Source organism: Lampris incognitus, chromosome 2, assembly GCF_029633865.1.
Source record: "Lampris incognitus isolate fLamInc1 chromosome 2, fLamInc1.hap2, whole genome shotgun sequence".
NCBI lineage: Eukaryota > Metazoa > Chordata > Actinopteri > Lampriformes > Lampridae > Lampris > Lampris incognitus.
In genome coordinates this window covers 38,476,762-38,498,766 of record NC_079212.1, presented here as the reverse complement: position 1 = coordinate 38,498,766, position 22,005 = coordinate 38,476,762, and the positions used below count along the sequence as shown (strand labels likewise).

The 22,005-nt window shown below is 46.0% G+C and overlaps 1 protein-coding gene across 1 annotated transcript in view; it reads right to left on the bottom strand.

The window, feature by feature from the left end:
* Nucleotides 1-16,389, bottom strand: part of ccm2l (CCM2 like scaffold protein) — a 38,865-nt gene extending 22,476 nt beyond the window's left edge. Inside the window, 7 exon segments of the mRNA XM_056273388.1 lie at nt 6,591-6,654; nt 7,619-7,748; nt 11,975-12,666; nt 12,770-12,953; nt 14,297-14,380; nt 14,510-14,677; nt 16,092-16,389. Coding sequence (XP_056129363.1) covers nt 6,591-6,654; nt 7,619-7,748; nt 11,975-12,666; nt 12,770-12,953; nt 14,297-14,380; nt 14,510-14,677; nt 16,092-16,121 — 1,352 coding nt within the window. The 5' untranslated portion in view covers nt 16,122-16,389.
* Nucleotides 16,390-22,005: the final 5,616 nt, after the last annotated feature.

The following is a 22,005-nucleotide window of genomic DNA, read 5'->3' as shown; positions in this document are numbered from 1 at the left end:
GACTTGTACACCATTGCTCTTCCTCTGTATTTGTCCATGAAACTATGACAATATGTACAAGTTCTGGCAGAGGTGGGACCAACTCATTGTTTTGCAAGTCACAAGTAAGTCTCAAGTCTTTGCCCTCAAGTCCCGAGTCAAGTCCCGAGTCAAGACAGGCAAGACTCGAGTCAAGTCCCAAGTCAAGACCGACAAGTCTCAAGTCAAGTCCCAAGTCCTACCGTTTGAGTTTCGAGTCCTTTCGAGTCCTTTTAACAACAGAGAAATAATATTTACACAGATCATGTATGCTTTTAAGATCTGTATTTATTTATCAAACCTTTTTTTGCAAGAACATTGTTCAAACACATTTGAAAGAAACAAATGCAAATGTAATTGCACAAAAAGTGCTGACATTGTATTTCCATAGCATATTGCACTATAACTAGTTGCACAGCAGTTTCTGTCCTGTATTGTATTGATCTCATATCATATTGCAAAACCGTTTTCACCTTCAACTAGACAGGTCTTTTTGACTCCTTTCAAAACTTAAATCTAGCCTTAACCTTTTCCAAACATGTCATCACTTAAAAAAAATAATCCTCACTCCCCAAAAAATTATCTGAATTATCACTTCTGAAAAACTGCACTGACTTTCTGGAAGTGTCTTCACTTTTGAAAAATTTCCTTAAGATTCAAGTGTCCTGACTTTCCAAAAGTGTTTGTTTCTGTCTCAAAATATCCTCATTTTTGTAAAACAGTCTTCACCTTAAAACTTAAATCTAGCCTTAAACTAAAAACCATGTCTTCACCCTCAAACAGGTATTTAGATGAAGTGAGGTTCACAAAAACAGTCCTCCAAAAAATGTTACTTTTCCAAATGTGTCACCACTTTCTAAAAAATATTTTTCAGTCTTTTTAACTCCTTTCAAAACCTAAGTGTAACCGTAACCTTTTCAAACATGGCACCACTTTATAAAAGATATCCTCACTCCCAAAAAAATGATCTGCATTCTATTAAAGTTTCCTGACTCTTCAGATGTGTTCATCTTCATCACAAAATATCCTCAGTTTTGCAAAACAGCCCTAATTTTTGTAGTTTTCAAAAATTTTCTCTAAAAATGTCTTCACATCTTCAACATATCCACACTTTCCAAAAACTCTCCTTCCACTCCAGCGTGTTCACATCCTCCGTTACGGTCCTCACAGATATAGAAACACGCAAAAACATAAATCTACATGTAATATATTCACGCCTCCATCAGTTCCTGTTGCACCCTTGATAAAAATCTTTGTGTATATATGTTTATATATACACACATGGAAGCTAAACCGCTAAAATAATTGGTACGCATCCATAGAGAGACTGAGACTGGTGTTTGTGTTTGTGTGTGTGAGTGTGAGTGTGTGAGAGAGAGAGAGAGAGAGAGAGAGAGAGAGAGAGAGAGAGAGAGAGAGAGAGAGAGAGAGAGAGAGAGAGAGAGAGCGAGAGAGAGAGCGAGAGAGAGAGAGAGAGAGAGAGAGAGAGAGAGAGAGAGATTGGAAGGGGGGGGGCGGAGGGCAAATACATGAACATAACAATGAGCAGGGTTGTGCTTTTCTATGTCAGGGCCCTATGCTGCATTGCATTTGCAAAAGATCAAATTGGCCAAAAGTCTGTCAGTCATTTGTGCACGATGGGGACGTAGTATGATGCCACCATGGCTGAAAACTCGCTCCACTGGAGCACTAGAGGCAGGCACCGCCAAGACTCTGATGGCCACTCGGAAGAGTGAAGGAAGAGTCTTCATGTTCAGTGCCCAGAACAAAAGGGCAGCCTGTCCTTCGGCTATGTCAAGGTAGTGACTTAGCTGTAGTGCTGGAGTGGTCCCAACATCCTTCTTCTGCCTCTTATGGTATGCAGCAAACAGCCCTTCTCCTTCTCCAAGATCCTCTTGCTCTTCTTCATCAACCAGAGACACAGGTTGCTCAGTCTCTGCAGCATCTTGCAGGATTAATTCTGGCAAAACATGTAACAGCAACAGCAGAAACAAAAGAGCCCTTATTACCATTGATGTTGGTGATAGTGTTAGACTGAAAAATGTAATTATTGTTGCAGTCAATTAGATCAGATTATGAGGAAAAAATTTGCATTAAAGTCAATAATATTTACCTTTAACTTGTTGTGCCACCTCTGCCTTGATGTCACGATTGACCAGCACATGGGGCTCCACCCACAGCAGAGAAAAGGCTGGATCCAAGGCGGCTGCTTTGAGGTAGACTGGGTCTGAAAAGGGGGCAGTGATCCCATCTTGAGTCCTGGCCATTTTCACGTTAATGAAGATCCCAAGAAATCTTTTTTTCAGGGATACCTGGAGACTTCTGACCAGGCCGCTCAGGAAACGAACTTGAGACTTCAACTTCTCAAGGTGGTGATTGAGGGACAAGACGGATGGAACAACTGCACTGATTGTGATGACCTTCTCCCCCTGTGTCAAATCAGTTGCTTCTCCAAACGGCTTCAAGATGTCCACCAACTCCTTCAACAGAGTCCACTCTCGTGGTGTGAATGACAACTCCTTATGCCCAGCCTTTTCTAGAACAGCACAGAGTTTTAGATGATCACACTGGAGAACTGCCTTCACTTGCCTCAGTGTTGAGTTCCATCTTGTGTTGACTGCAGCAGGGATGCCTTTCTGTTCCCCAAATTCACTATCAAACACATCTTTGAATGTTGTGCTTGTGTGCTGCAGTGAGCTAAGTTTAGATAACTTGGAAAGAGAAGGACATACCACTTTTGTTTCTTTCAAACCGTCTCCCACCACCAGTTGAAGAGTGTGCGCAAAACACTGCAGGCGCTGTTTCTTTGCAATAGCAGCATCTACCGTTTGCTGATCTTCCAGGGTTAAGTCACACCAGAGCTCAGGGTCATCAAGATGATCTCCATCATCATCATCCTCTTGTTCACTGGGGAAGCACACAGTGAATGCCTTTCGCATGTTAGCAGCATTGTCACTAATAATGTAGTCCAATTTATCTTTGATGTTGTATTCATCACATATTGACTCAAATTGGTCACAGATTCGTTCAGCTGTGTGTGAGCCTTTGAAGCGGTTGAAAGCCAAGAGATTAGTCTTTAGCTGTATCCTCTCTGCCTCTTTCTCTATCCAGTGGACAGTGACACCAAGGAATCCCCTCATCTTTCGGTCAGACCAAATGTCCACAGTGACTGAAACATGGTCAGTGTTGCTCAATTGAGTTTTTAATTTTGAACGTCTCTCCTCAGCGAGGCTCTCTGTTTTTGATGTCAACGTTCTGCGACACACTGGGCTGTACTTACTGTCAAGTACGGTCAGAAAGTGCCGGAAACTCTTGTTTTCCACAATAGACAGGGGAAAGTTGCAATCAATAATCAAGTCAGACAGTATTGCATTGGTGATAGCTCTATGCTGTGGATGACTCATGCTGTAATGCCCTACACGACAGTCCAGGAATTGTGAGATTGAAGGCTGTTGTGGTTCATTTATGATGCTTTTGTTCATCTGGTATTCTTCAAATCTGTAACAGGTAAGCATATGAAACAGATGTCAGAAAATTCCTTATAGCCACACATGAATTGTATTTGAAACTACTCTTTACTCATATATCAATCGTAACATTGTGTTAATATTAATTTTGTGTTAATATTAATTGTATACTGTATTAGTGTGTGTGTTGTAACATTACATTAATAAAATCAATTTCCTTGTCATTGTACGCTATATTCATAATATTTTCACTGCTTTACCTTGCCATCAAACAGCCCTTTCCGTCAGGAAACTGAAGTTACATGCTTGTTAATTCACTCTCTCCAGTACACCAGATTCCATTGACAAAAACAGCAAATTTACCTCGCATCACACCTCAATGAGGCAGCAGTAAACAAGCAACTCCCGTGTGCTGCAAAGTAAAATTGCTATTTTTGTCAATGGAATCTGGTGTGCTGGAGAGAGTAAGATATACTTCGCTTTCCTGTGGGAAAAACTCGTCTGGCAGCAAGCTAAAATGGTAACGTACACATATTCTTAACATAGAGTACATTTAAACTAACCTTGATTTGATTAGGTTTGCTTATGTTTTACTGCTGACAGCAGTCTACTGTGTGTGTGATACACTGACTAAGCACCTTAACTAAGCACCTTATACAATCCCGCTTCAAACATCCCAAACTGTCCTGTTACAATATGATGAGTAGGAGTAAGGGGATGAACCCGCAGTGGATGCAGATTACCGTGTTTGCAAGGTGACGTTAACAGTGAGTTGACACTCTTGTTGATTTAACTATGCAGCTAGCAATGACGTTACTTAGCCGATAAGCTAGTGTTAGCTTTCATTCAAAACTTACCGTTCTTTGTGCAACTTCAAATGTCGAACGAAGTTCGAAGTTGTTGCGCCTCCGTCCGTAATCTTCGACCCGCATGTTTTACATACTGCAATTCGTTTTCTGTTGACCACCTCATAATTTTTATACCCAAACGAAACGATCTTTGGTATCATTTTGCTAACTGGCGCGTTGTTATCTGTTATTCTTCATTGGTTGTCCTGTAATTTGATTGGTTGGATGCTGTCGGCTCAAAACAACGTGGATCTAATTTGATTGGATGTCGTGCCGACAGCGCGCCATCTCTCTCACACACACACACACACACACACACGCAGATGCACACGTGTATGTACAAAGAGAGATAGAGCGGTCCATGTCAACATACTTTTTAATCTTTGGGTTTGGGGAAAGTAGCAAGTCTTTTCAAGTCAAAAGGGTCAAGTCCAAGTGAAGTCACGAGTTACTGATGTTAAAGTCCAAGTCGAGTTGCAAGTCTCTTTACATTTTGTCAAGTCGAGTCTAAAGTCATCAAATTCATGACTCGAGTCTGACTCGAGTCCAAGTCATGTGACTCGAGTCCACACCTCTGAGTTCTGGGTGTGGGAAGGTGGTGGCACGAACTCACATTTGCGGCGGCCTCACCCAGTACTGACTATGCAGTGTCTTTGTCCACGTCTGCGTCTAAGTTTGTGTCATTGTGTGAAGAACTTTTGCGTGAATTTACGTCTGTGGTCGTTTATTTCATTTGATGGCTGGTAGAGCTGGCGCTGGATCGGCTGGGAGAGCTTGGTCTGTTGCGTCCTGTGGGCCCAGGGACCACGGCCCTGCTCAGAGCTATGCCCAAAGAGGAAACACCGAGGGCACTAAGCTAACTGTTAGCCAATGCAGACCGGCAGTTCCGATAAAAGCGAGGGCGGTCTGGCGGCGGCCTTGCCTAGCGTCGACTGTGCAGCATTTTTGTCTGCACCTGCATTTGAGTCGTGTGGAGTGTGGGTGAGGTGTTTTGAAGCTGTCTTGCTAGGAGAGCTGGTGTTGGATCGGCTGAGGGAGCCTGGTCTGCTGCGTTCAGTAGGCCCAAGGACCACGGCCCTGCCTGGAGCTGCGCCCAAAGAGGAAACACCGAGGGCGGTCTGACAGGGTGTGGAAGCGGGGCAGGCTAAGCTAACTGCTAGCCCATGCAGACCGGCAGTTCCGACAGTCATCCTGGCTGGCCTTCGTTCTCTGGACAGTGAAATGTTTGTACTGTGTTGCACTGAGTGGACTGTGTTGTTGGCTGTTTGTGTTTTTTTTTTGCTTTGTTCTCTCTGTTTTTCTCTTTTTGGTGTCGTCTTTGGATGTGTGTTTTTATCTTTTGTGTTGCACAGCTGTGGGCTGGGAGAAAGGAAATTTTGTTTCTTCTGTGTACACAAGTACATGAAATGAAATGACAAATCGTTCCTGGTTCCTGAAGTGAGACAACTAAGTGAAAACGTTTATTTGTCTTTCTCTGGACTTCAGCGTACATTTTCCCATCGCAAAACCAACAACCGCTCAAACGGAGTACAAACCAGCAAAATGATTTCCGTGTGCGTCACATCCTGCACTACCCACATTCAGCACGACATAGTACGAATTTCACCTCGGCAGGCGATGGTCATTCGCCTGCATTCGTGCACATGTGACCGTAGCCTTTAATTTGCTTGACCTTGTATCGCGCGTCCTGCGATGTGACTACTGCGCATGCGCACATCGCGATGATTCTGCCTGAGACCCACACCACCACACTAGGTGTTCAGACCTTGCATCAAAATGCGTTTTTCCTCTTCCAGATAAAGTATACAGATTAAGATTACTTGATAATACCAGGTGGAAACGGGGACAGGGTGAGTTAACGAAACACTCACTGTTTTACATTTAAGTCTCCTGAGAGCTATCAGTCGACATGTGGAGGGATAAATGGAAAGAAGAGCTAGGGAATGAGATTGGAAGATGGAGAGATTGATAAAGAAGAGATGACAGATAGATGGATGGGTTGTTGAACATATGGACGATAGCTAAGGAGCATGTTGGAGATCAAAATCTTAAATCAGTGGTTTAAGACTTGCAAAAACATTCCGAGGCAAATAGAGAAAGGGATGAGTACAGGAAAAGAGTTAGGTATTATTGATACTAGTATCATTCAGTCTAGATACGAGGATAAAGTCTAGAGAGAGAAGGTAAGAGAAAAGAATTGATAGACAGACGGACAGACAGCCTTGTTCAGGAACACAAACACACTGACAATACTCACTAGGAGCTGCAACAACTGAAATCAGCATCATAACTGTAGGACATGTCCGTCAGACAGCTGTCACCTAAGAAAGAGAGGGGGGTGGGAGAAGTAGATTCAACATGAGACATGAAGAGCTGTTGCATTACATGTTCTGTCAGTCAGCTGAGAGAGAGAGTGCAATAAAGCGGCTGTGAAGTGAGAGAGAAAACAGTAAGGAGGCAGAGAAAATGAATGGCTAGCTCCACTGAAGTGTCTTTCATTGAGCAAATTAGTGAGGGAATAGTTTGATTTTTTAAGCCTATCTCTGCTATATATTCACTGCTTATGTGGCACATTGGCAGATTTCATTTTCACAGTAATCCATCGTTTCTTCATACTTGACACGCAGCTCCAGCCAGTTAACGGAGGACAAATCCACAATCCTCGTTAAGTGCAAACAAAAAAAATAAATCACTACAGTTTTGTCAAAACTAACACGTTGCCACAGCAGTCGGTCATGGCGAATTTGAGTGATCATTTTAATGTTTTAGTTGTTTTTTACGGTCGGTTATGGTAGTTTCGTATCATGCAACTTCCTGTTGCAACACAGCCTACAACTGATTTACCTGCAGAAGCCACTCCACTGCAGCACAGGCAAACAATCACTAAGAGAGAATTTAGCCATATGGATGAATTCAAATGTTCAAAATGACCACACAAATTCACTATGATAGACTGCTGAGGCATCATGCCAACCATGGAGTGTGTTATTTGCACTGAACAAGGATTGTGGATTTGTCCAATTGCATTGAACTCTTGATGGCAAGCTGGATCTGCATGTCAGGGATGAATTAAAGGTTGAAAGACTGTGAAAATGAAACCTACATACATATAAGCACGACATGGGTGGTGAGTATAAGATATGATTAGGCTTCAAAAAAAATCTCAGCTATTCCTTTACCAGCTCCAGGGATGCACAGAATTGACCTTAAGTGAGCAACAGAATTCGAAGTCATCGTCATTCTAGCATATAATTGTGAGAAAAGGAGAACACAGCTGTCACTCACTCCTCTGTAGCCAATAGCGGTCAGGCATGGTGTAATGGAATCCCGCCCTGTCCACGCATTCTATAGTCTGGTGGCCGTAGATGATCTGAAACATCTGGCAGATCAAAGAGCAGTACTCCTCCGCTGCATCCTACACACACACACACACACACACACACACACACACACACACACACACACACACACACACACACACACACACAGAGTTGATGAGGCGATCCAACATAATGATGGCATTCCAACAATGATGCAATCACACACAAAGCCATCTCTCTCTCTCTCTCTCTCTGTCTCTCAGACCTCAAAAGGGGCTTGGGCACCTACCGTTTGGCCTCCCAGAGAGAAAGTGACTTTTGTTTAATAAATAAATAAAGTCCTGTTTGCGCACAGCCTGCCCTGCCGAACAGCTCTCGATAGAATCAGAAGACCGTCAGGTGAGCAGACCTGATACTACTCCTGGGCGACGCCTGCCTGTAGACCAGGGTGGGGGATGCGATATTAAAAAGCCCCGCTGAACAAAATGTCAGCTGACCTGCGGCGGGGGATCCTACAGGGGGCGCTAACAGTCAACAGTTTCGCTGCGTGAAGTGTCGGTCAGCAGAGACGGTTTTTCACGGGTAACGTAGAATGCGGAAGACTTCGGGGGGGGTTCTGAGGCTCTACGAATCGCTTTCTCACACGCTAATGAGAAGCGGAGCGGGTGTTTTTATCTCCGGCGCCGAGCGCAAGAGGAAGGCTGCAGGGAAGTGGCAACTTCTGTCGTAGCACAAGTCGAACTACCGATTTATAGAGGCAGTGCAGCGAAGTCGGGGGGCGCCGCATCCGGGACACCAAGGGCTGGCGAGTCTAGTCGTCCGTGGGTCGGTACACTAGGAAAGGTCCAGCTGGAAACGGTTCCGGGTGCAGATTTACTTCCTTTGTTCACTGCAGCGGTGAAAGCGAGAGTCCAAGTCGAGTTCAGATTTTGTTCCCTAATTACGAAGTTGGACGAGGTTCTTTCACAGCGGTGTTTCACTACAGCCGTTCGTTCAGGCAGTGGGGGGTGGGGGGTGGGGGGAGTGGGGCGGGTGGTCTTTAATTCCGTATTTGCATAGGTTTTTTTTTTATAACTTGGAGTCTGTGACGTCTGCTTTGGTCTGTGTGTGATAATTGTGCCCTCGTTGATTTATTTTCAAATTTATAAATAAAGGTCTTAAGAAAACTCTCTCTTTCACACACACACACACACACACACAAACACACACACACACACACACACACACACACACACACACACACACACACACTTTATGGTAGTGTTACATAAACTGACAAACTGACAAATTACATCACAGAAAGGGGTCACAGTTCCAGCAGAGTAGCTGTCATCTGATATCCTTTGTGTGGGTGTGCTCGTGTGTGTGTGTGTGTGTGTGTGTGTGTGTGTGTGTGCGTGTGTGTGTGAGCGAGAGAGAGAGAGAGATGGAAATAACCACAGACCACAGAGTAAGACTTTAACACATTAAGTTTCAGTTATGCACCTCAATCACACACACACACACACACACACACACACACACACACACACACACACACACTGAGACATTTATGTCTAGGTCAGAGGAAGTGAATTTGTTTTAAGGTGGTCCATGTAAATCTAGGTGAATCCTGACCTCCGTCGACCAGTGTTTAGAATAAAACCTAAAGATCTGAAAGGAGGAGCAGGGACGGCTGCTGTGCAGTCCTCGGTGGAGGTCGGAGGACTGGGGGCACGAGACCTTTGGAGGATGTGTCTAAACAACAAAAACCACCCAGCCAGCCCAGCTCCAGTGGGTAGCAGGGAGTGTGTGTGTGTGTGTGTGTGTGTGTGTGTGTGTGTGTGTGGGGGGGGGGGGTGTGAGTTGTTCACATTGTTTCGGTCAATATCCTTCAGCAACCGCTGCTGATATGTTTACTGTGTATTTTATGTTTCAAGCAAAACCAAAATATCAAGCCCGGTTGGTGATTTTGAGGAACTAATGTCTGCTTCATATCAACCTTATTCCACCCTGGACAGATTTCTCTGTAGATTAACTTGTCTTCTGCCCTCGTCAGCATCTTCCCCATATGGGGTCTCTATATGGTAGCACCGGTCTAACTAAGTACAAAAAGTAAACCTAAACCCTGCTTATTACTACAGTCATCTGCTCTAAGCATGTCCCTTTGTGCAGCGCGGTGCTTTAAAGTGGACTGGCCGATGCTGTGGAAAGTAGAGGATAATGATCCTGTTTAACCCTTATCTCTCAAAGTGGGGAGGCCAGCTCAGCGGGCGCTGGTGGCAGGAAGGAATACCGAATGGGAAAGACTGCGTGCCATTTTCTTTCTGCCCAAGTCTCAGTGAATAAGAGTCCGGGTCCCTACCAGACCGAGGAACGCCGTTCTTCAGATGACCTTCAACTCTCAGTGAAAAGAGACATCTTCCGGGGTGTCCAGGTAGTATTGCGGTCTATTCCATTGCTTACCAACACGGGGATCGCCAGTTCGAATCCCGCGTTACCTCCGGCCTGGTCGGGCGTCCCTACAGACACAATTGGCCGTGTCTGCAGGTGGCAAGCCGGATGTGGGTATGTGTCCTGGTCGCTGCACTAGCGCCTCCTCTGGTCGGTCGGGGCGCCTGCTCAGGGGGGAAGGGGGAACTGGGGGGAATAGCGTGATCCTCCCATGCGCTACGTCCCCCTGGTGAAACTCCTCACTGTCAGGTGAAAAGAAGCGGCTGGCGACTCCACATGTATCGGAGGAGGCACGTGGTAGTCTGCAGCCCTCCACAGATCGGCAGAGGGGGTGGAGCAGCGACCGGAAGGGCTCGGAAGAGTGGGGTAAACTGAACGGGTAAAATTGGGGAGAAAAGGGGGAGGGGTAGACATTTTCCAAGGGAAGTAATAACATGTCACCTCATTACCACTAAGGAACGTTTGTTTCTATTCGTGTTAGGCTGACAGATGAACTATCTTACAGTGAGAAGCTACAGACATGGACGAAGGCTTCAGACGTCCAGCTGGTTGCTGAGGAGGTTGCAAGAAAGACCCCAGCTCCCAGATAGATGGTGTCGAATTGAATAGTAACTAGTCCATCCACCCATTATCTGAACCGCTTATCCTGCTCTCAGGGTCACAGGAATGCTGAAGCCTATCCCAGCAGTCATTGGGTGGCAGGCGGGGAGACACTCTGGACAGGCCGCTGGGCCATCACAGGGCCGACACACACACACACACCCATTCATATCTAGGGACAATTTAGTACGGCCAATTCACCTGACCTACATGTCTTTAGACTGTGGGAGGAAACCAGAGCACCCGGAGGAAACCCACGCAGACACGGGGAGAACATGCAAACTGCACACAGAGGACGACCCGGGACGACCCACCAAGGTTGGACTACCCCGGGGTTCGAACCCAGGACCTTCTTGCTGTGAGGCGACCGCGCTAACCACTGTGCCACCATGCTGCCGAATAGCAACTAGTCATTTACGAAAATCCACCAGGTCTTATTCAAAAGCAACTAGTAACAGTGATGTGCACTCGTTATTACTGGAATAATTACTTGTGGCTGACATATGACTACTAGCAGAACTCTCAGAGATGAGTAGGAAATAGTTTTTAGACCTAGTATCTATTTTTTAGCAACTAAATACTTGTGTTTTGATTTTAAGTGACGAGCAAATAATCACCTCAGCCATCTTTCTGTATGGTGGGCTGCATTTAGCTGGCGGGCTATGGGCTGTTAAGGCACTAGTCGCTAAAAATGAAACACTGGTACTTACCTTTTTAAACACTAATCACTGTTGTGAATTTACTGGTAACTAAAAAAGATACTATTAGAAGAGTGACTAGTGCTTTTTAACTTAGTTACTAGTAAATGATATAAAATAAGGTGTTTATTGAATTGTTACTGGCAAAAGAAAAAAGTGACTAGTCATAATCAAAGTAGTAACTAGTTCTTATTTTAATACACCTTGTATCTCTTTTTTTTAGAAACCAGCAACTAGCAACTTTAGCAATTTACAATAACGCCTAGAAGCAGAATAGCCACTAGTGTTTAAAAAATAAGTACTAGTGTGTAATTTTTAGTCGACTAGTGCCCTAAAATAAATAAATGATAAGATGGGCTGCCTTTGTGCAGGCTCCCCATCACCAGCAGGAGTCACTGGTTGCAAAAGTGGGACAATACTCCTACTGACCCCCAGCCAGTATCACTATCATTTGTTAAATGTACCCCCTGCAACGTCTGTCTGACCTCAAACAGAAAGACAGAGACAAACAGACAGACAGACAGACAGACAGACAGACAGACAGACAGACAGACAGACAGACAGACAGACAGACAGACAGGTTGTCTCACCCTGTTCTCCACAGCCAGTATAACAAGGTTGCAGTAGGCATCTGGGCATGGCGTGGGCTCCAGCGGGTTGTGGTTCCTCCTCTCCCAGCTACCGTAGCCTCTCCCCCGCTCCCAGCTCCCTGTGCAGGCCTGCCGTCTCTCCCAGCTCCCGCCAGTGCCACCTCCTCCCCCGACAACTCCCCTCTTCTCCCAGCTTCCTCCTCCTGCCTTCCCGCCCGCTCCTCCTCCTCCCACCCCCCCGCCCCCTCCTCCATGCCTCCTCTCCCAGCTGCCTCCACCGCCCACTCCTCCTGTCCCCACCCCCCAGCTGCCACTCATGGGCCTCCCGCCGCGGTTCTCCCAGCTGCCTCCCGGCTTACGTGTGGGCTGCCTCCTCTCCCAGCTCCCCCCGACCCTCTTCCTCTCCAAGCTCCCTCCTCCTCCTCCTCCTCCTCCTCCTCCTCCTCCTCCTCCTCCTCCTCCTCCTCCTCCTCGGTCTCCTCCTCTCTCCAGGTTCTGTGTTTTGTCATGATCTCTCCTGGACAGTGAGGGCCTCCAGTCCACGCCACAGATGGTGTGCCTGCGCTCCATGGTGCCCCCCGCGGGCCGGGGGTCAGCGTTGCAGCTCATGGTTTGGCGCCGCCCATTGATGCCAGTCGGCTGCTTCCTCTCCAAGCTGTCCCCCCCGGCAACCACCGTGTCCACGTTCAGACCTGAGGTGGATCATTCACCGCTGAATTATCAAAAGTACAACGCTGAAGGGCTCATTTACTAAACACGAGATCTCCTATTTTGGACTGGTGAGGGGGTGCTCACCTGTTTTAAGCACCAGGAGGTGCAGTGCGTCATCTCTCAGATAGGAGGCAGCAGCGATCTCATGAGTTGGGATCCTCAGTAGCAGTTTCTCGTTGTCTCTCCAGGTCAGCAGCAGACATCGAGCAGACATACTCAGGATACAGTCCTGCTCTGCACTGGTCTTCAGTGGCAGCACCTTCAACTGCTGCTGACAGAAAGAGAGAGACAGACAGATGGAGACACAAACACACACATCCGTTCAAACTTCGGGGACACCTCGCCTTTTTTTTAAATATCTGAGTAGTTTCTTTTTCATAGATAATTTTCAATTAAAAAATGACTGCAAAGGTTATGTGTAATATAAAACGGGGCTTTACAATTACTTTGAGTATATTAATGCAATATTGAGCCTCATGTTCTTCTTCAAAGTGTCAAGGTTTTGCATTAATAATGATTTGACAGTTTTATGTTTCCAAACTATTGTTAAAATCACTTACTGAATTTATTTATTTTTTGCCCCGCAGGTGGGTTTTAAGCACCTGAATGGCATTTAAGTGGCAATCGATGAGTGCTGACATCACAACAATGATATGAAATGAGAGGAGTGTAGCAGTATCCGCAAGGTAGCACTTTCCTCAGTTATTCCTTCGGTTTTCGGAAAGAAAATGGAAAAATCTAAACAGCTTTCTATTAACACGTCAGCCCATAGTCATGTTGAGAGGTGAAGATCATTCTTATCAACAAATGGGCAACAAACTAAAGAATTCAATAAATGGTATTTCTTTGTTAATACATAAATAATAGCTGCTTCATGTTAAAAAAGAATAACTGAGAAAATCAAACACTACGGAAAATTGAAAAAGACAAGATATCATCAACCTTTGGACAGGCAGTGTACAGAAATGAACACATACATGCATGCATGCATACATACATACATACATACATACATACATACATACATACATACATACATACATACATACACACATACATACATACATACATACATACATACATACATACATACATACATATGTATACTGTACTTACATTAATACATACATACATACATACATACATTCATGCATATATACATACTGTACATACTGCGCGTGCGTGCGCACACACACACACACAGTATATACATACATACATACATACATACATACATACATACATAGCATATGCATGTATACTGTACTTAAACACATACATACATACACACATACACACACATACACACATACATGCATGCATATATACATACATGCATACACACATGTATACTGTACATGAATACACACGGTATGTATGTATGTATGTATGTATGTATGTATGTATGTATGTATGTATGTATGTGCATACATACATACATACATACATACATACATACATACATACATACATACGTACATACGTACATACGTACATACATACATACATACATACATACATACATACATACATATGACAGAAAGACTGATTCAAAGATGGGTTAAGTGACTACAAACTCTGGCCTTGTCAAATGAATAGTTGAATACGAACCCTGGCTGTGTCCAGTAATTGAAGCAATTCATCTCGACTGGAGGGGTTGAGCGAACATGACACCCAGGTCAGGTGACCAAGGAACTAAGAACAGAGAGAGGTCAAAGGTCAAGGTCAGCCTACAGTAGCTGCTGTGAATGTATTCTATTCTATAGGACTCTGTTCTGTTGCCCTCTCTGGTTATGTTCTACTTCATCCTGCTGTGTGATCCACCTTAACCTCCTTCTCGATGTAGTCGAATATGAGTCTCTCGGGGTGGATGAGGTAGTCCGGGGGGTATAGGGGGACGGTGTGCAGAGGACGGCGGTAGACCCCGCCTCGCTCCACCTGCCGCCGACCTGACTTGGAAAACACCAGCCGCTTAATGGGAGACACGAAGCCCTGCAGAGACAGATACAACCAGCAAGGCTGTGTCAGTGGACTCATCTTCATCATCCACAACACCAGTTTACGGTTGTCAGGGAACACATTCAGCATCACACAGCCATGGAAGTCTATGCCTCCCCATCCATCCAAAGTCTTGTGTTATTGGGAGACTGAAGAGAATGAGGAACTGGGTTTTTGAAATCATGATGTAAATTGGAGAAAATCTCCCAACAGTATTCACCTGTTTTGGAGAATATAATGTAAAGCTGTAATGTAAAGCTGTCTGAGACCAAACTGTTATTTAGGGCAATACAAATAAATTTGATTTGGAAACAAAAAGAAAACACAAACCACATACAGGAAAGAGATAAGCAAGATTAAAAAAAGAAATTTGATAGAATATAAAAGGGAAGTAGAGGAATGGCAAGAAATGGGGGGCAATAGAGACACTACCCAGACAGCAAACAACCTTTGGTCCAAATATGGTCCACATCTACAGTTATTTTACAGCCCACATTTGGCCTTGAATGACGGCGTTGACTCAGGGTGAGAGCGGCTGTCTCAACTCAGCCACAGGTCCACCTTATGTGGCCCACATATGGCCCTCATAGTATGTGCTGTAACCCAAGTCAAGCCCGGTTCATTACATTTGGGCCATGTCTGGCCCACACAACACTTGCTGTATCCCAAGTCAGGCCTGGTTTATGACATTTGGGCCATGTCTGGCCCACACAACAGTTGCCAGTGCTGCGCTAAGTACCAAAAGTGCCCCAGATTAGGCCCAAATGTGTCTGCTATCTGGGTATAAGAGGAGAAAGAAAGGGATGAAAAAGTGCTTCTTTCCTTCTTTAAGCAGTGTCTATCTATCTATCTATCTATCTATCTATCTATCTATCTATCTATCTATCTATCTATCTATCTATCTATCTATCTACTTCAACTGTGTACTTTTTGGCACTAGTCTTACCACTGTTAATGCAATGAATGCCATTCCACTTTTGAAATGTTTAGCATTCTAACATTATTTACACCACTATGAAATTATTTTTTATATAATGTATAGGTTTTGATAACTTATTCTCTGAAAATATGACCCATAGAAATGAATGAGGGGAATGTTAGGACACATTTCCCATTCCACCATGTCACCGTTCATTCTCAGATCCTCATAGACTCAACACACACACACACACACACACACACACACACACACACACACACATTCCACATAGCAGCGTGCAGGCGGGTTACATGTGATTTGGAGGAGGAGAGCTACCTGTTGTTTTTGACTGCTATCCTGACTGACAGGCTGAGAGATGGGAGAGCGTCCTGGGAAGGACTGCCGTTGAACATTATGAAGGGATCTAAACACCAGCCACGACCAACACAAGAAGCTGAAGCTGAATCCCAGAAACAGAACAGAACCTACCTTCTTGGATTTCTTGGGTTCATAGTCCATCGCAGGGGAAGGCAGGCCTCTTCTGTACTGGGTCGGAACTGGGTCAGCTGTGCTGTGGTGCTGGTCACACTTCCTTTCCTCTTTTTTTTAGGTTTCTTTTTTTAATCGTTTGTTTTCTGTCTTTCAGTCTTTCTCTCAATCTGTTGGTTTTTCCATTGACAGTCTGGACTTGTCCTAGAGTCATTTTTACTTTCTCTGTTTTGGGTGTCTCATTCTGTCTCTCTCCTCCTATTCCCCCCCCTCTCTCTCTCCTCCTGTTCTCTCTCTCTCTCTGTCTCTCCCTCTCTGTCTCCTCCTATTCTCTCTCTCCCCTCCTATTCTCTCCTTCTCTCTATCCCCTCCTATTCTCTCTCTCTCTCACTCGCTCTCTCGCCAGTGATTGTTCTTATTCCTATCCTGTGGTCACACACATAAAACACACACACACGTATACACAAGCAAAATAACACACACACACACACACACACACACACACACACACAAAGGAGAGAACAGGAAGCAGAGGAAGTGCACTTCCTTTCTGAGCGGAAACTCCACCACAGCCTGATAAGGCCCATTCCCCCTGTCATGATAAACACACACACACACACACACACACACACACACACACACACACACACACACACACACACACACACACACACACACACACACACACATATACAGGTGAACACAATTGTGCACTTATTTGCACAAAATAAGTCACAAACTCAAACACACATACCCTTCCTCACACACCCACAAACCTCCTTCATGAACACACAAAATGTGCAGAAACCTACCCTCACATCTCTACACACACACACACACACATACATGCAGTGGTAGGTGTGACTCACCTACACAGGAGTATACTGTGCTAACACACACTAATTTATGTAGTATTCTTTATTCTTCATTCTTTATTTCAGACCCCCATTAGCCTCAGCTAAGCAACAAAAAACTTGTGAGTCTCATCTCATGGTAGAGAAACAACAGCATTTGTGTTTCTTACTCACAAGATGTGCATCATACTAACAAATCTCACAGGAACAAAAGCTACGAAATGCAGCTACTGGCCCAGATTTGTAAAAACAAAATAAAATTTTATATAACAAACACAAATATCACCAAAACCAACTTAACAAGCAACCGGTTAAAACGTCAGTTTATCAAAACATGTTTACAGTCTATTCTGATGGAGGATACTTGAGCATCTGTAACCTATTTCTAAAGACAAAGTGCTTCAGACTTTTACAAGCCCACAATGCAAACTTTTGTCTCTACTTCAGACTTTTAAAACACATTTAAAACAGAGTACCATCAATCTGGGAGAGAGAGAGAGAGAGAGAGAGAGAGAGAGAGAGAGAGAGAGAGAGAGAGAGAGAGAGAGAGAGAGAGAGAGAGAGAGAGAGAGAGAGAGAGAGAGAGAGAGAAAGCATTTGATTCTATTTGGCATTATGGATTGTTCTACAAATTAATGGATAGCAGTGTAGGGGGAAAAACATATGATATTATAAAATCAATGTACTCAGGAGCTAAGTGTGGAATCAAAATAGGATCGAAAAGAACTCACTATATCCCTCAAGAGAGCGGAGTGAGACAGGGCTGCCCTTTAAGCTCAACTCTGTTTAACTTGTATATCAATGAGTTGGCAACGATGCTGGAAAACTCACCAGCAACTGGACTCACTATGCAAGGTGAGGTCAAATTCCTGCTCTATGCGGATGACCTGGTCCTTCTTTCACCATTGGAGGAAGGACTTCAGACTCAATTAGACCTTCTTCAAAAGGTTTGTCAGACCTGGGCCCTGACAGTTAACATGAGTAAAACTAAAATAATGATATTTCAGAAAAGATCCAGATATCAGTACGTTTACATGACACTTAAAAAAATCGAAAATGCATGTAAACATGTTAGCTCAACTGAAATCGAAGTTGTATTAGTCGGACTAACACACCCAGATAATGCGATTGCAAGTCGATTTACTTCTGCATGTATACACCTTAGTCGGACTGGAGCTGGTCGAGGCGATCTGCGCACGCGCTAACTTTCCGCGCGCCAAGTCTGACCCGGAAGTCGAACAGCGTAAACAGAAGAAGAGGGGGGGACACAAGAAGAGGAAGCCAGTAACTGCAAACATGGCGAAAACATCGAGAGCTAATTTTTGGACGGATGATGCCTGCCGGGGTGCTGGGCGTGAAACTCAGACAAGGGAAGCATCCAGGATGTGGCGGCGGGGCACCCAACAGCGCTCCTCAGGGCCATATCCTTCCCAATCCACCAGATATTGCAATCCTCGACCCCTTCTGCGCACATCCAACAGCCGCCGGACAGTGTAAGCAGGATGGTCTTCAATAATCCAGGATGGAGGGGGAGCTGCTGCTGGGGGGGGGTATAAGGGACTGGAGCGAACAGGTTTGATATGAGACATGTGAAAGGTGGGATGGATGCGAAGGGAAGCAGGGAGTTTCAACCGGACTGCAGAGGGATTAATGACAGTCTCTCAAATGATCCTAGAAATCGTCGGAAAGCTTACGGGACTCCACTCTCAGTGGGATGTCCCAGGATGAGAGCTATACCTTCTGGCCAGGGATGTATATAGGGGCTGGAATACGGCAACGGTTGGCCTGGGTTTGGGCTCTGGTGGAGGATCTCAGGAGATCTGCATGGGCCCTTTTCCAAGTGCGATGGCAACGGCGCAAGTGGTCCTGAACAGAGGGAACTGTAACCTCCTCTTCCTGGGATGGAAATAATGGTGGTTGATAGCCAAGGCAGCATTCAAAGGGTGACATTCCTGATGAGGCAATTGTGGGCATACTCCACCCATGGCAACTCTGAACTCCAGTGGGATAGGTTAGCAGAAACCACACCGTAATGCCGCCTCCAGCTCCTAGTTTGCCCGCTCGGTCTGGCCATTAGTCTGGGGATGAAAACCAGAGGAGAGACTGACAGTGGCACCAAGAGCAGAACAGAAAGATTTCCAAACCTGGGAAATGAACTGGGGTCCTCGGTCGGACACTATATCAGAGGGTATGCCATGTAACCGGAACACCCGATTAACCAGGAGATCTGCAGTCTGCCTGGAAGATGGGAGTTGGGGTAGGGGAATGAAAGGAGCAGATCTGGAAAATCTGTCAATGATTGTGAGAATAACTATTACCACTGGAAGGAGGAAGTCCAGTAACGAAGTCCACGGCTATGTGGGACCAGGGACGGCTAGGCACTGGTAATGGAAGAAGTAACCCGGAGGTTGGCCTGGTAGAAGTCTTGTTTTGGGCGCAGACCGAGCAGGCAGCGACAAAATCCCTGGTGTCTCTCTCCATGGTGGGCCACCAGAAGCGTCGACGGAGGAAGGTAAGTGTCCGATTGACTCCAGGATGACAGGAAAGTCTGGTCGAGTGCCCCCACTGGAGAACCTCAGAGCGGACAGAGTTCGGGACAAACAGGAGGTTAGGTGGGCCGTTATCTGGGTCGGCCTGATGTTGTTGGGCCTGGCAGACACAGGACTCAATTTCCCAGGTAACGGCAGCAATGATGCAGGAAGACGGCAGGATGGCATCTGGTTCTGAGCTGGTCTCCACAGTGAATTGACGAGAGAGGGCATCAGGTTTAATGTTCCTAGAGCCGGGACAACAGATAAAGTAAAGTTGAACCAGCCAAAAAACAGGGCCCACCTGGCTTGACGGGAGTTCAACCTCTTGGCTGTACTCTAGATTTTTGTGCTCGTTCCAAATGATGAAGGGGTGTTTGGTGCCCTCCAGCCAGTGGCGCCACCCTTCCAGGGCCAGTTTCACCGCCAGAAGTTCCCGGTTGCCAATGTCGTAGTTTCTCTGCTGGTGAGAGCTTACAGGAAAAGAAGGCACAAGGATGCAGTTTAAGATCCGGTGTAGAGCGTTGAGAGAGTACGGCACCTACCCCGGTATCCGATGCAGCCACCTCAACGATGAACTGAGCCTCCGGGGCTGATTGAATCAGAACAGGAGCCGTAGTGAAGCGCCGTTTGAGTTCCTGGAATGCGATCTCCGCCTCAGGGGTCCAACGGAATGGAGTGGAAGTGAGATGTGCTACCAGGTGACTGTAGTTGCAGATAAAATGCCTATAAAAGTTGGCAAATCCCAAAAATCGCTGCAGCTGCTTCAGGCTGGTAGGGGTTGGCCACTCTGACGGCAGTGACCTTTCCCAGGTCCATCTGTAACTGGCCCTCTGAAATGATGTAGCCTAGGAAAGAGATGGTTGCAGAGTGAAATTCGCACTTTTCTGCTTTGGCATACAGTTTGTTCTCCAACAACCGTTGGAGTACCTGATGAACTTGCAGCTGGTGAGTGTCGAGGTCGAGGGAGTAGATGAGGAGATCATCTAAGTAAACAAAGACGAAGCATCCGATCGTGTCTCTCAGCACGTCATTCACCAAAGCCAGGAAGACAGCGGGGACGTTAGTAATGTCGAATGGCATGACCAGATATTCAAAATGGCCCAGAGGTGTCTTAAAGGCTGTCTTCCACTCATTCCCCTCTCTGATGCGGACAAGGTGGTAAGCATTCCGGAGGTTAAGCTTGGAAAACACGTTTGCTCCATGGAGAGGGGAGAAAGCAGAGGTAATGAGTGGCAGGGGATATTTATTTTTAATGGTGATATTGTTCATACCCTGGAAATCAATGCACGGCCTCAAAGTCCCATCTTTCTTTTTCACAAAAAAGAATCCAGCACCCACCGGGGAGGACGAAGGCCTGATGATACCTGCAGCCAGGGAGTCCTGGATGTACGTCTCCATAGCCTGTTATGGGCGAGAGACATTGTACAACCGGCTGCTGGGAAGGGGAGCTTCTGGCTGAAGGTCAATGGCACAGTCATAGGGCCGGTGGGGAGGTAACGACAGGGCCTGATGTTCGCTGAACACAGGAGCTAAGTCGTGATAAACTGCAGGTACCGAAGACAGGTCTGGTGGCTCGGAAACAGGTGAAGGAACAGACAAGGCAGGAGCAAGGGCAGAACGAAGACAGTTAGCATGACAGGATAAACTCCAAGATATTACCTTTCCAGCAGCCAGGTCTATGTGAGGGCTATGGAGAACCAACCAGGGATGACCGAGGACAAGAGGAGAACCAGGGCAGTCAAAGACATGGAAACTAATTATCCCCCCGATGATTACCAGAGACACGAAGGCTGACTGGCTCTGTTCTCTCGGTTACACGGGCGAGGAGTTGTCCGTTGAGGGCTCTGGCAGTGAGGGGTCTTTCAAGTGGAATGGTCTCCAATGCCAATTGGGTCACAACATTACGGTCCAAAAAACTCTCATCTGCCCGAGTCAACAAAAGCAGGTAGTGGGAGCGTCTGATTCAGCCAAGAGAGGGTGGCATCTAGTGGAATTCTTGGGGGAGAGGAGTAAGAGGGATCCGAGGTCTGGCCCAACAATATCTCTCCCACTACTGTTGAGCCCCCCCCCCTTTTGCTGGGCGTAAGGCACAAGTGGAGAGGAAATGGCCGGTCTTACCACAATACAGACAGCTTCGGGTGCTTAACCGGCATTGCCTTTCCTCAGGGGTGAGTTTGGCTCTGCCTAACTGCATATATATAGGCTCGGACTCTGGAAGAGACAGAGGTAGATGGTGGAGAAGAACGGAGGTAGGGTGTTAGCAGAGGATATCTTACCCGTTCTCTCCCTCCGACGCTCCCTAAGGCAGTTGTCCACCCTGATAGCTAGGTCAATAAGCCGATTGAGTCCGTCAGGCTCTTCCCAGGATGCCAACTTGTCCTTTATGGTGTCACTGAGGGTGTTATGGAAAGCTTCCTGGAGCGCCTCCTCATTCCAGCCACTCAGCTGCAAGGCAGCGGAACTCAACTGCTAATTCAGCCACAGAGCAACAGCCCTGACGAAGGGAAAGCATTCGCTTGGCGGCCTGTT